Below are 13,862 nucleotides of genomic sequence, written 5' to 3'. Positions count from 1 at the left end.
TGTTGCATTTATTTGTTTCCATAAGTTTTGCACAAAGATCCGAAAGCCGTTTCAACTTAGCAAATTTTGGGTCAAATCGAACATTTGTTACATAACTATTAAGTTGATGGTGTAACGCCAATTCCAACACATCTATTAAATGATTTTGATAAAACTCATACATCCTCAATAATTTGTTCACATTAAAAGCTGCAATTTGCAGGATTCAAACATGAAACACACTATAAAAGAGATAGTTTACTCATTTACCGACTTATTTTTTTTTGTGTTAAATCTAGTATTAAAAAAAAAAAAAGGAAAAGGCATGTGGGACTTTAGCCCCACATAACCCTTGTGTGTATCCGCCCATGCCGTTACCGCGAAAACAGCCGCGACATAAAGGTATAGGTGGTGGCCATAACCGTTTTTCTCCGTGTTAGTATAGTAAAAAAAATCATGGAAAGGAACGTGACAAAACGCTGTTACGCCGCACAAAATGCCGTTTCCGCTGTGAAAGCGGTAAGCAACAAATTTATGTCCTATTTGATTTTTTATTCTCTTGTTTCTTCTAAACTCGATAAAACCTGAATTAATTAGTAGTTAACTTGATTTTTAGAAGAACACATTCATTACAAAATTATGAGAAGAATTTCACTTGTGATGAGAAAAATATTCTACTACTTATATTCTATTTTCTAGCTAGCATAATTAACTGGAACTTTGTTATAGAGCATTGAAGGGTTGCCTTTGATGTCCAGTGTTAAAGAGGACATATGGTATTTTGTGGATTTTTTTTTTCAATGTGTTACTTCTTCTGAATTATTTTGCTAGATAATTTGATTGTTTATACAAGATTTAAACTTCAATAGATTTCTTTTAGGCTTTGCTGCATAAGGTTAAGCATATTCTTATTAATTTAGAATTCTTTGTATGCGTTTTTGTTATCCATTCATAGCTGCCACTATAACTAACACCAATGCTTATTCATGTACCTTCTGTTATTCATAACTAAGCAATGATTACAAAACTCAAAAGGAATAATGGTTAATAATTTCAGGAATCCCCATGAGTTGCATATGTTGTTGAAAGTCAAACTAATCCTAATTAACATTGCAATGACCTAATCATACTCTAAACCTAATTGTTAGGCGCCAAACTAGGATAACCGGTTGATCTTTAACCTTTGTTTCAAATTTAAAATAAAAATACTTTGGGTTAAAATAATCTACAACTATTTATGTTTGCTTATTATCATAAAAATTATTTTTTGTTTGTTTTGAAACTCTTACACTTGATTTCATTGCAATTATAAAATAAATAGATTTAGAAGAAGATACTTTAATTGACTTTTCATTTTGTGGCTAAAAATGATATTTTTAGCAATAAGGATTTTTTAAAAATAAAAAACAAACACAACAAAAATAAAAAATAATTTTTTTAGTTAAAAAATTAAACAAACGGGTGTCATAAAGCAATATATTAACTTCTCCATTTTTAATGTCCCGGGCGGTAGCACGGGTAAAAGACCTAGTTTGATTTTTTATTCTCTTGTTTATTCTAAACTCGATAAAACCTGAATTAATTAGTAGTTAACTTGATTTTTAGAAGAACACATTCATTACAAAATTATGAGAAGAATTTCACTTGTGACATTATGAAAAAACAATACGATATTAAGTTATTATACATTGTATAATAGTGTAACCAAGTTTATTAAGATTTGTGCAAGGTGATTATTTCACACCGCAACGACCACTCTATCAACAACGCAACATCATTGATAGCCTAAATCGCAAAAATTTTATCGCAGCCGCAACTTATACAACGACCGTTATTGAAAATCTTGATGCTATGTTGCTCCATAGAATAATCGACTGTGAGACTAACTTTTTATTTAATTAATATCAGCTTCAATATTAATAACTTACGTACAACTCCATTCCCATGATAGAGGATTATTCTTGTATGGTCACAAAACTAAATATAAATCTCTTAAGCACCCTCATAAAATATTAATTTTACATTTTATTCATTTAATTTTTTTAAAAATATTCAACAAATTAATTCAAAAATTTGTTTTTTTAAGTTTTCCTAAAACTTGTGATCATACTTTGTAATTATGGAAGACTTCCTTAATAATACAATCCTAGCTAGTCTTACCATTTATTGTCATATACTTAAAATTTTAATGCAAATCTTGCCAAACTTTCCATTATCTTAGTAATTGTTTTTGAAATGACCTACATATTCACCAAACCAATTTATATCCCTATTATCATTGTAATTAGAGTTAAGATTAGTTGATATATAGATGTAAAACGTAATTTATTTTTTTTTGACAGATGTAAATCTTATCACGTAACCGATCCATACAAACTGAACATGGCTGCCAATTTTTATCAACATCAAGAACAACAAATAAACAAATAAAAAGACAAGAAAATGAAATTTAAGATCATCAAATACACAAAAGCAAGTGTAGTTATTATTCATTAAGAAAGGAATACATTACAAGTACTCCAATTATTTATTAGAACTCATACTAAATAGACAAAGCACTATTTCCATTAGCATCAACAAATACAACAGAATAAGCATCAACTGCAGTCAAAAACAAACGTGATCCACCTTCTTCAGAATTGAACATTTGAAGTCCAATATAACCACAATCACCAGTTACATCCAAACAAAATCCAAGCCTATAAACATGACCAGATCCATGTTTCACTATTAAGAATTTGCCACTTATTGTTTCTATACCATGATAGTTTGTTGCACCACCAATACCAACACAACTTAGTTGAGTATTATGATCAAGAAACATCAACCATTTTGATGATTCAGCACAATCAGGCTTCTTAGTAAACTCAATCTCAAGATCGGTACCAGTCAAGATATTACCGGTGTTGTTTTCTGGGACGGTGAATTTAACTGGTAAACCTATCATAGCATTATTTTGTAGGACAGTTACTGGACATTCTAAATCACCAACTTTGTTTAAGGTTAGTCCTCCACTGTTAGGGTTTTCACTAGCTGGAAAAATGTAGTATTGGCTACCAGGGATAAGGGGGGTACCATGTATGTCTAAGACTTGTTTAGCAGCATTGTTTGGTGAAAGATTGGTGATAAAAGCAAATAGGAAGAAGGAAATGGTGAGGGATAAAATAGGATTCATGCTTTTCTTAATAAGTGTAAATATTGATTGTATTTTGGTCACTACTTCTGCCCTATATATATAGTGGGAAATAGGTAAACAAGACTTTCATCTTACACTATTTAATATATTTATTTATGCTTTTTTTTTTTGTTCCATTGAGTACCTCTTACCAATGAATAAATAAACAAGACTTTTGCCGCTTGATAAAATGACTATTACAAAAATTAGTTATTACTGGTAGACACACTTTTTACCATACCTCTCCCATACACCCCTTATGTGGCACCTATTTATTATTAAAAGAATTTGACTTATTCAACAAAATCATTCTCTCTCTCCTCAATCTGAGTTTCACCCAAAAAAAAAATATGCCTCAACTCTCTCCCTCCATGATCTCTTTCTCTCTGCAAATCTCTTTCACATATCTCTCTCGTGGATCTCTCTTTCTCTTATTTGTTCACGGTTCTGTTTATATTTGTGACGAAACATCAGACGACGGGGATTATGGTGTGATCAGAAGATGAAACGGAGGGGCGACGACAGTGGTGAGAACCGAAGATGAAACAGCGACGACGAAGGTTGTGATGAGATCTGAAGGTGAGACGGTGGGTGAAGTTGGTGGTGGTGAGTTTTGACAGTGATATGACGGACGAAGGTGGTGCTGGTGATGGCGACGACGAACAGGGATACGGCTGTAGAGTGTGGTGGTGGTGGAGAATAGATCGCGACAGGGTGTGGTGGTGGTGACGGATAGTGGAGAATAAATCGCGACAGGGATGGTGGGTGAGGATGAGTAGCGATAGTGGATGGTGGGCGACGGTGGTTCGTGAGAAAGAAGAAGGTGATGGGGTTGGAGAAACGTGAGTACAGAGAGGGTGGGAAGGAAGAGGGGAGAGCAGTGGGTGTGAATTTACAAAATTGCCCTTAATGTAATTAATAAAAAATGCTACATAGGAGGTGTATAAGGGGGTTTGCCACATAAGAATGTTTGTGTATCAGCACTCTACAAAAATAGTAGTGGAGTGTTATGTTGACACCCTTTTTTCATTACCTTTATTATACACCCATATAAAATTACATTTTAGTAATTTGATCCGATATGAAAGAGAGTGTTAGGTGGAGCGGTGAGGGCCACATGTTCACATGTCACATTTGTATGTGGTGGTAGGAAAGGTGTGTGCCACCTATAGTGGTCAATGTATCACTACTGTAATCACTAACTCTTATGCAAGGTAAACATTTCATTGACATGAGAATCCATCTTGCATCCAACATATTTTTAAACGGAGAATAGTCAGCGAGAAATGCTGGTGAAATTTTCTTATCTACACAATGGTAACCCAAATTCAAATTAAAGGGATGAACAAATTTATTTGAAGATAAAATTGAAATAAAATTGATTAAATTAAAACAATAAAACTAATTATTTGAAGAAAAAAAAACATCTGAGAAGAAAGATGCACCACTAAAGGTCTCTTTGTTTGCTTCATGGTTATTTAACTCACTTCTACATGAATGGATTTAAATATAAATAACTTTATATTTAACTGATCAAATTTAAATAAAATGAATTTTAGAAAATATATTCATTCAAAATCAATTTTTTTTATCATCGCATGGCTAATCATGCTCTAATACTTTAAATCATGCAATATTAAAATCCTTCAACTCAATAAACTAAGCCAAATGTGATCCTAATCCTTCAACTCACTAAATAACCTATGTTTCTTCTTTTGGGATTCTGTTTCATCTTTATTTTTTCCTCCACCCACTATCCATTAATTTCCATTTAGGTGATTACTCGTAATAATGGAGCAGGACTATGAGTTGTATTATTTGCAAAGAATGAGAAATATACAGAAAATCAAAGAAAAAGTTGCTTTATGATTTTCCTCTAAAAGTGGAAAACATGCAGATAATGTTCTGAACGCATGTGATATTGCATTTATATAATCAGGAATCAAAATGGATTCTACCATTTTTGAAGAATCAAACATGCACTCTAACACAAGACAAAAAGGACCGAAGGTTGTTTCTTACACATATATGTTATGCTGCTCCGTAGAATAATTGCGTGAAACACTAACTTTTTATTCAACTAACCTCAGTATTTTATTGCCATCCACCTAAATAATATTAATAACTTACGTACAATTCCATCCTCATCCTCATAAATAGAAGCCTATTCTTACCAATTTATTCTACTGCCATCTACATCTACCTAAAAAATAATACAAATCCGGCCAAGTTTCAGCATCATATATAGTATATTTTTTTTAAATGACCAATATTGTTAGTATTATTGACATGCTAAAAATAAATAAAATAATTCAGTATTATAGTGAAGTTGAGATCCAAGCTTTAACCTCCTTATCATTCCTTTTGTTAACCCTTACAGTGATGAAACTATATTTTTTTTTGTTATAACAAGGAGGGCCAAAGCTTGGAAAATGAGAACGAAACCGAAATTAACGAGGGATAGAAATCTCCATTACATTAGCAATCAACAAATGACTAAATTGAGACGGACAATACAGAAAGGAAACAGTTTCAGAACCCATGGAGCAACCATAATTAGATAACTCATTTGCCTATTGATTTGCTTCACCGTAAGAATGAAGCACCACAACCTCCCACTCCAGCTCTAATAAACAGAGAATCTTGTGGACTATAGACCTAGCACAAGGACTTCAACGCTCATTTGAGTTAAGGCCTTCTACCACACCCCAAAGCTCCGCCAAATAAGCACGGGTAGCACTTGGGTGACACATTGTGGTTGGTGATATTGGTGACGTTGATCAACCACAGTGTCACAAGTGTCTTTCTTCTCTCTCTCTTTCACAAATTTTTTTATCCTTTTATACGCTTGTGACATTGTGATTGGTCAATGTTACCTATGTATTATCCCTATACGACCATCCTCTTTACAGGAAACTTCCATTTTCAAAAGGAAGCAAGCAATTTATATCTCTATTAGTAACATGTTTTACTCATTTATTAGTATCATTTTAAACAAATCTTAGATAGTAATTCATGGCTGAGTGTTATTATTATTATTTCCAAATGACTAAATTATGAATACCAAAACCCACACCCCTTTTCCCTAAAAAAAAAAACAAAAAAAAACCCACACACTTTTCCTTAAAGCAAAAAAAAAAAAGAAAAAAAACCACGCCTTTTTTTAAAAATATTGGGGATTAAGTGGTTATCTCGTTATGGCTGGATTCGAACCCCAAATTCCCATTTATTTATTACGTATATTTAATACTCCCTCCGGTCCTTATTATAAGCAACAATTGACTTTTTAGGTTCATTGTATAAGTAATGTATCTAGTCTATATTTATAACGACGAACATTAATTATTCAATGAATCTAAAAAGTCAAATGTTGCTTATAATAAGGACCGGAGGGAGTATGTTATACTCCACTATAAGACTATTCATTATATTTCTCTCTAACCTAACACCTCAAAAGAAATTATTACAGAAATATTAGGTGCTTAAGTGGATCCCCTATGTTCACATAATCAATTTTACAGAAATATTTAATAAGCATCAGTTCTCTCTAACCTAGCACCTCAAAAGAAATTACTCCCTCCGTCCCTTAATAAGTGACCTAGTTGACCCAATTACGCATACCAATGCGTAATTTTGAGTTTAAATATCTTGAATAATATATTGGAAAAAATTATGAAAATTTGATATTTTGAAAATACTTATCGAGACGAATCTAACGACATCTTATATGATGTTATTTATCTTTGTATATTAGTTGAAAAATACGGTCAAAGTCAGTTAGGTCAAAATTAAAAAAATTCTAAATGGGTCACTTATTAAGGGACGGAGGGAGTATTAAATAAGCCCTACAAATAACTCTATATCATTATATTTCTAACAAAATTTATTCATTTTACTAAGATTTATTAAATGAGACCCATTAAAAATGAAGAGAGAGAGGTTGCTTCCATAGCCACCCTCCTCCATTAGCACTCATATGTTACACTCCACAATGGAGGTGCCTATTTAATGTGGTTCTAAATAGGTGAATCACATGGTCTTATATCTTCGAAAATGATGACTAACTTAACAGGTTTCTTTGTGGCTACCCTGGATGATCTTTTTTTTTTAGCAAAGGATACATTGACGAGATAATTTTTTTTTATTTTAAAGTTGACAACATAATTTATATTATCAGTAATATTACATTTTTAAATACTTTCGGAGTAGATGTTGTTAAACCATTTATTAGATGGTTATGAACATAGTTTTCGTCACGTAGATCGATAAGAACATCATATTTATATGGAACATCAAAACCTGAGGTATTCATTTCGATGATCCGACAAAACTACTTGATCTGTCAAAAGATATGACGTTGTCAAAATCCCGACTTAAATCTTAAAATTTAGGATTTTGCAACTTTCTCCATCTTCAACGATTCAAATCATAGTAGAATCTTAAAATAAGCAAAATTCATCGATTTTGATTGCAATTTTACGATTTTTTATAAACAAAGTCATTTATGACTATGACATGTACTAGTATTATTTTTTTATGTAAAATCCGTCGATTTTGATTGCGATTTTACAATTTCTTATAACAATTCTACAAAAGTAGTTGAGTAAAATCCTTCAATTTCGATTATGATTTTACGATTATCGATTTCGCTCTTCTCTTTCAACCTGAAGCAAAATCCCAATTTGGCAACCTACGACTAAACTTTGAAAAATACACTTTCAAAGTTCAAGGAGTAAAATTCTTGGGATTCATTATTATTCAAAGGGGAATTGAAGTAAATCCATATAAATGGATATCAATGCTAGAAATGTGTATCCCAGGTTGTATCACTATTCTATAAGCTCTTGAACAAATCATAATTGTTCCAATGGAGTACCCGTTAGTGTGATCAAGGTTTAAATGAGCTAAACATATTGTTGTCTTAACCTCCGGTATTAACCTGACCAACTCCAGACGCTAAACTAACTCCTATAAGATAGATAATATTATTTTTTTAACAAATTAAAATGAAATATAATCACCCCGCATAAACACTTCCAAAATAATAATCAAAACTCAAACAATAATCCTAAATAATAACTACCCCTCAATAACAAAAAATAAAAATAATAATAACTACACCTCTTGCTTCTCTATTTGTGGTGGCCATTGGTTAAGCAATTAAAACAAATAAGTTTTTAAAAAAAAGTAGTATAATCATTACTTGATCAAATGTAACATCTTACATTTTCAAGACAAAACTTCTACTTTTAAATTCTTTAACCATTGCCTTTATGACCCTGGTTAGCAACACCTATGATATATACTCTTATATTGTTGGTAAGTTCTAGTCATGAAACTACACATGCACACAAAAGTTAATACAAAATAATCGTATATTAATTATCATACCAGTACAATAGATTAGTAGTATTTTATTTTATTTTGTAAATGTAGTGAGGGCCCAGGCCCACATGGAGCTATACGTGGGTCCGTCCCTGGACACTAATAAATTAATTAGTCATATTTCATAGCCAGATTGCCATAAAATATGATAAGAGATTTCGGAAAAAAATATGATAAAATATTTTTTTTCTGTTTTTATATATTTTTCTTTCTTTTTAATCTCTCCTTAAGATTCCGTAAAAAAATATGATAAAATATTTTTTTTTCGTTTTTATATATTTTCTTCTTTCTTTTTAATCTCTCCGTAAATTGTGTAACAAATAACAAATCTTCACCACAAAAACAAAACATAACAAATCTTGTGTCTCCTAGTTTAACTTGGTCACTAAGAAACTCGTAAGAAAGAAACAAAACCTGCTTTGATGAAGAAACCCTAAACCACTCCTTATAAATACCACCCCATTAAAGAGTTTAAACAACACAGGAAATAATAGAATCGCAACCCAATTCATTCAAACGATTCAAAGTATTAGCGATGGGAATGGGAATTTGGGGATTGACACAACTGGCCTCAGTTGTGGCTATTATAATGTTTGTACGTGCCTTGTATGAGCAATTCTGCCCTTCTGATCTTCGTAGATTTGTTCGAAAATAAACGCACAAATTTGTAGACCTTATGTCCCCTCACAGCCAAATAAGTTTCTTTGAGTTATCTGGAGAGCCCCTCGAACAAAGTGAAACTTACACAGTCATCCAAACATATCTTGGTGCTAACTCGAGTGAAAGAGCCAAAGTTGTCGAAGATAGCCAAACTCCGGTTATCTTTGGCATAGACGACAACGAAGAGATCACCGATGATTTTAAAGGAGTCGAAATTTGGTGGTCTGCAAACAGCACAATTCCAACGGCACAAGAATTTTCAGGAAGACCTAATTCGGATGTGATAAGATACCTAACCCTAACCTTCGACAAAAGGCATGGTGATCTCATCACTACCTCGTACATCCAACATGTGTTAGAACAAGGAAAACCTATTGCACAGAAGAAGAGGCAGCTAAAGCTTTACACTAACAAACCAAGCGATGATTGGCTGGGATGTATAACAAATCAAAGTGGAGTCACACAACTTTTGAGCACCCTGCAAGGTTTGAAACACTTGCTATGGAACCGGAGAAGAAGGAAGAGATCATAAACGATCTTGTTAAATTCAAGAAAGGGAAAGAGTATTATGCTAAAGTTGGAAAGGCGTGGAAACGTGGTTATCTAGTTTATGGTCCACCAGGAACCGGAAAATCTACCATGATATCTGCTATTGCGAATTTCATGAACTATGACGTTTATGATCTTCAATTAACAATTGTCAAGGATAACTATGAGTTGAAAAGACTTTTGATTGAGACATCGAGTAAATCGATTATAGTTATTGACGATATTGATTGTTCTCTAGATTTCACTGGCCAAAGAATGAAGAAAAAGGAGAAAGGTCATAATGATGAGGAAAAAGACATTCTTTTTAAGAAAAGTGAAGAAGATGAAGACAAAGATGAAGAAGAAGAGATAAATAAAAGAAAGGTAACACATTCGGGTTTGTTGAATTTTATTGATGGAATTTGGTCAACATGTGGAGGAGAAAGGATCATAATTTCACAACTAATTTTGTGGACAAACTTGATCCTGCTCTTATAAGGAGGGGAAGGATGGATATGCACATTGAAATGTCCTATTGTAGCTATCAAGTGTTCAAGATGCTTGCAAAGAACTACTTAGATGTTGAGTCTCATGATGATTTGTTTCCAATTATTGAAAAGTTGTTGGGAGAGACTAATATGACACCTGCTGATGTTGCTGAGAATTTGATGCCAAAGACGATCATTGAAGATGTTGAGACTTGCGTGAAGAATTTGATTCAATCTCTTGAGATTTCAAAGAAAAAGGAAAAGGAGGATGCAAAGAAAAAGACTGAAAAAGCTCAACTGAAAGCAGATAAAGATAAACAACAATTGGCTCAAGAGGATGAAAAGGTAGAGGAGGCAACTGAAATATTTGAAGAAAAGGTGGAGGAGGCAAGTGAAAAATATGAGGAAGATTTTTTAATCATATAGATTAAGGAGAATATTGTCATGCATTTAGTTTGGATTTGTTTTAGTTTTTTAAATAATGCTTTGAAACTTTTTAATAAAATAAAAGTTATGAATTATGTTCATATTTGCTGCTTTGGCTCCTTTTGGGTGAGCATCACCTTAAAATACTGTCCCTAACTTAAATCAATATTTTCTTATTAGAGTAATTGCTTTGGTTATTCATGCCTGATTATTACTTTCTCCGTCTCTTTTTATAAGCACCGGTTTCCACTCACAAATATATGCTTACAAAAAGGGATAAATATGATGAAAGAAATAGATAATATATAGGTATCAATGTTGTTCTCCTATATATTTTGACATTTCTTGGTGTTAGAATTGGTTCTATCATGTATGCATTTTCATGACGGCTGGTTTGCTAAGGCAGATTGTGATGATGGTGCTTTTTAGAGACTGGAATATCATGTTTATTACGATGTCTCTTAATTGTTTCGTGAATTAGATAAATATAATGATTGATGTGAACTTAGTAACTCCAAATCTCACACAATCAAATTTAAATTTGTGGTGCAAGTATCAATAGCAACCAATAATCAAAGAATAAACAAGATAAAGATAATAGAGAAAAAAGAACAACATCAATTAGCATTTCGTTCCAACAATGACCGACGTTAGGGGAGATTGATTTCTTCAATCCACTATCAATGAGTTCTTTACAATAAGATACAAAAGAGTTGTAAAAAATTATCTTCAACAAGCTCTCCATAAAACTACCAGTAATTCATTCTATAGACAAATTTAAATTGACAACAGAAAATGTTTGATAGCGAGCGACGAGGTTGCGAATTTGTGTTCCTCATTCTGAATATGTATATCTTATACTTATAGATTACAGAGACAGTCGATGAGATAGCTAGATAAGAGCGCATGAACTATCTTCATTACCACTTAGGGTTTATGCTTTTTTTTTTTAAATACTGAATTTTTTTAGAATTGAAAAATGATTATTATTTTTATGTAAAAATGATTTTCTTAAAAAGGTAATGTGTTCTGGACTGGTCAGAAGGCCACTTCCACTATGACACATGGACCAAACGCCCACTAGGCTACGAAAGATGTCTGCAGTCAGTGTACACCACCTCACTAGAGCACGCTTTTGTGCATCAGTCGCCATACACATGTCCTTTAACTTCCTCCTAATCATGTGTCGCATCTTATGGAAGAGTTATTCTCACTCACGCCATTATAAGGGTGACTTAGATTCACCTTCAAAGTACGATTCACCTTTCGCACACGTTTTGCACACCCTTTCTCAATTCCAATAATGATTTGAGCGTTAGCGTGCTAACGTGACTGCAGACACCTTTCGTTTTACCGCGAAAACTCGTCGACACCGTACTATAGCACTTTCTGCGACTGCTGTCTACATCAGTCTCTTACCGGACAGATAAGAATGTTTTTGGAATTTGATTTAAAATTTGTTCAATATCCGTTGGGACATCATTGTATAAATATTTTTTTTTTTTTTTTTTCTTTCAAGTAAATATCTCATATTTTATAATGGCAAATTTATTGAATTTGATTCAGTTGATCATCATGAATCCGAATTGCTGTCTCGATATGACATGAATTAAAATGAATTTAATTTGCTATTAATCATCATGAATATGTATCTTTACCTTATTTGCAATTGTGATACTTTGACATTGATCAACAATAATATCACATGTCAAAGTATATTAACACTTCCTTCGAGAAAAAACGTAAATGAACACCATCAAAAATGTCATCAATAAACTTCATATCAGAATGTCAACATCGTTTCACTAATCCTATGATTATTTTAATAATAGATTCATCGTCAAAAAATTTATTCTCTTGAATGTGCGACATTGATTTAAGATAAAATACATCATTAGAACAGGATGAAATGAGAATTATTAGCTCAAAGGGAAAATACGTATTTGTTGCATTCATTTAAAAAATTATATCGGCTAAATATATTATTTGCCAATGATTATCCTTTGAGACATTGTCAATAATAATTATCTTTTGTATTAATAATCTTAGGTAACTATTTTATCTAATTTAGCAATCTGCACAAGAGATCTATATTCATCAGACAAAAGATATATTTTATCTAACTTATCTTGACTTATCAAGCTATCACGTTTAAATTAAAACAAGAAATCTCTATTCATGACGTTTAAATTACTCTTCTACAAGGTGTTTAATAAATTAAACTTGTGTCTAACATACCATATAATAATTTATATAAAGAAATATATTTAAGAATATAACGTTAGCGTCGGAGAAAAAGCGGATAGATGGGCACATGAGTGTCCGTCTGAACGCTGTTAAATATAAATAAAAAAATAGTAGTTGAAATATTTATGTATGTGAACTAAATTTTTAACCACGTATATAAGTTTATAAATATATCCCTTCATTCCTTATTTTCTTAAATTAATTTATAAGATTAAATAAGTGAATTTAAGAATATCAAATTTTTTGTGTACAATTGAGACAGTGAGATTTGGAATAAGGACCTCATGCATGCTACTCAATCCCCTCACCACTATATCAATCTTAGTGACTTAAATTTAAGAATCTCAACTGAATTTTGACCAATATCATTTTTTTTTTGTTTCTTTTACTATAAGTTAAAAGTATATTAATACCATTTTTTTTACCGATATACTTTCTAAATATTTTTCTACAATCAAATAGTCATAAGAAATATTTTTCTATTAATTCACACCCTTTAATTTTAATTTTTGTTATTTTGTTTGGTTAGGTTTATGTTCCTATATTTTTTCCTTTATTGTAATCTATTTTTAGCTTTAATAGAATTCAAAAAAAGAAAAAAAAAATTACTTAAAGTCAAAAAAAGTTATTCAAAAATTTTCACATAGTAAATGGAAATTTAGTTAATTATCAACATTTTGTAAATTTGTATAAATTAGTACACATCCCTCTTACATATCATTACAAGCTAATACCAACTTTAGTTTATTTGTCAAGAAAGTTAAGTTAAAATGGATTCTTTTTTCAAGGTAGTGTTGAAGCTAGTGGTGTTGCTTTTTGCCGTTGTGAGCACACTTGTTGGAGGAGTTCAAGGGAATGAAGTTATTCCAGAGACTGGGGGAGGAAATGTTTGTGTGCCATATATACCATGCCATAGGCCAGGCCCATGTTGCCCCCCTCCATCTCGGAAGGCTACAAATCCTTAAACTTTTGTA

At 32.0% G+C, this 13,862-nt stretch overlaps 1 protein-coding gene and 1 pseudogene across 1 annotated transcript; one reads left to right on the top strand and one right to left on the bottom strand.

The window, feature by feature from the left end:
* Nucleotides 1-2,434: 2,434 nt before the first annotated feature.
* LOC11428444 (kunitz-type trypsin inhibitor-like 1 protein) lies at nucleotides 2,435-3,190 on the bottom strand. Its single transcript, XM_003618400.3, has one exon. The coding sequence runs from the start codon at nucleotides 3,152-3,154 to the stop codon at nucleotides 2,522-2,524; it is 633 nt and encodes a 210-aa protein (XP_003618448.1). The 5' UTR covers nucleotides 3,155-3,190; the 3' UTR covers nucleotides 2,435-2,521.
* Nucleotides 3,191-9,080: 5,890 nt separating this feature from the next.
* On the top strand, nucleotides 9,081-10,641 carry LOC11428445 (AAA-ATPase At3g28580-like; annotated as a pseudogene).
* Nucleotides 10,642-13,862: the final 3,221 nt, after the last annotated feature.

Source organism: Medicago truncatula, chromosome 6, assembly GCF_003473485.1.
Source record: "Medicago truncatula cultivar Jemalong A17 chromosome 6, MtrunA17r5.0-ANR, whole genome shotgun sequence".
Classification (NCBI taxonomy): Eukaryota; Viridiplantae; Streptophyta; class Magnoliopsida; order Fabales; family Fabaceae; genus Medicago; species Medicago truncatula.
The sequence above is the reverse complement of the archived record's forward strand: the minus strand, read 5'-3'. Positions and strand labels throughout refer to the sequence as shown.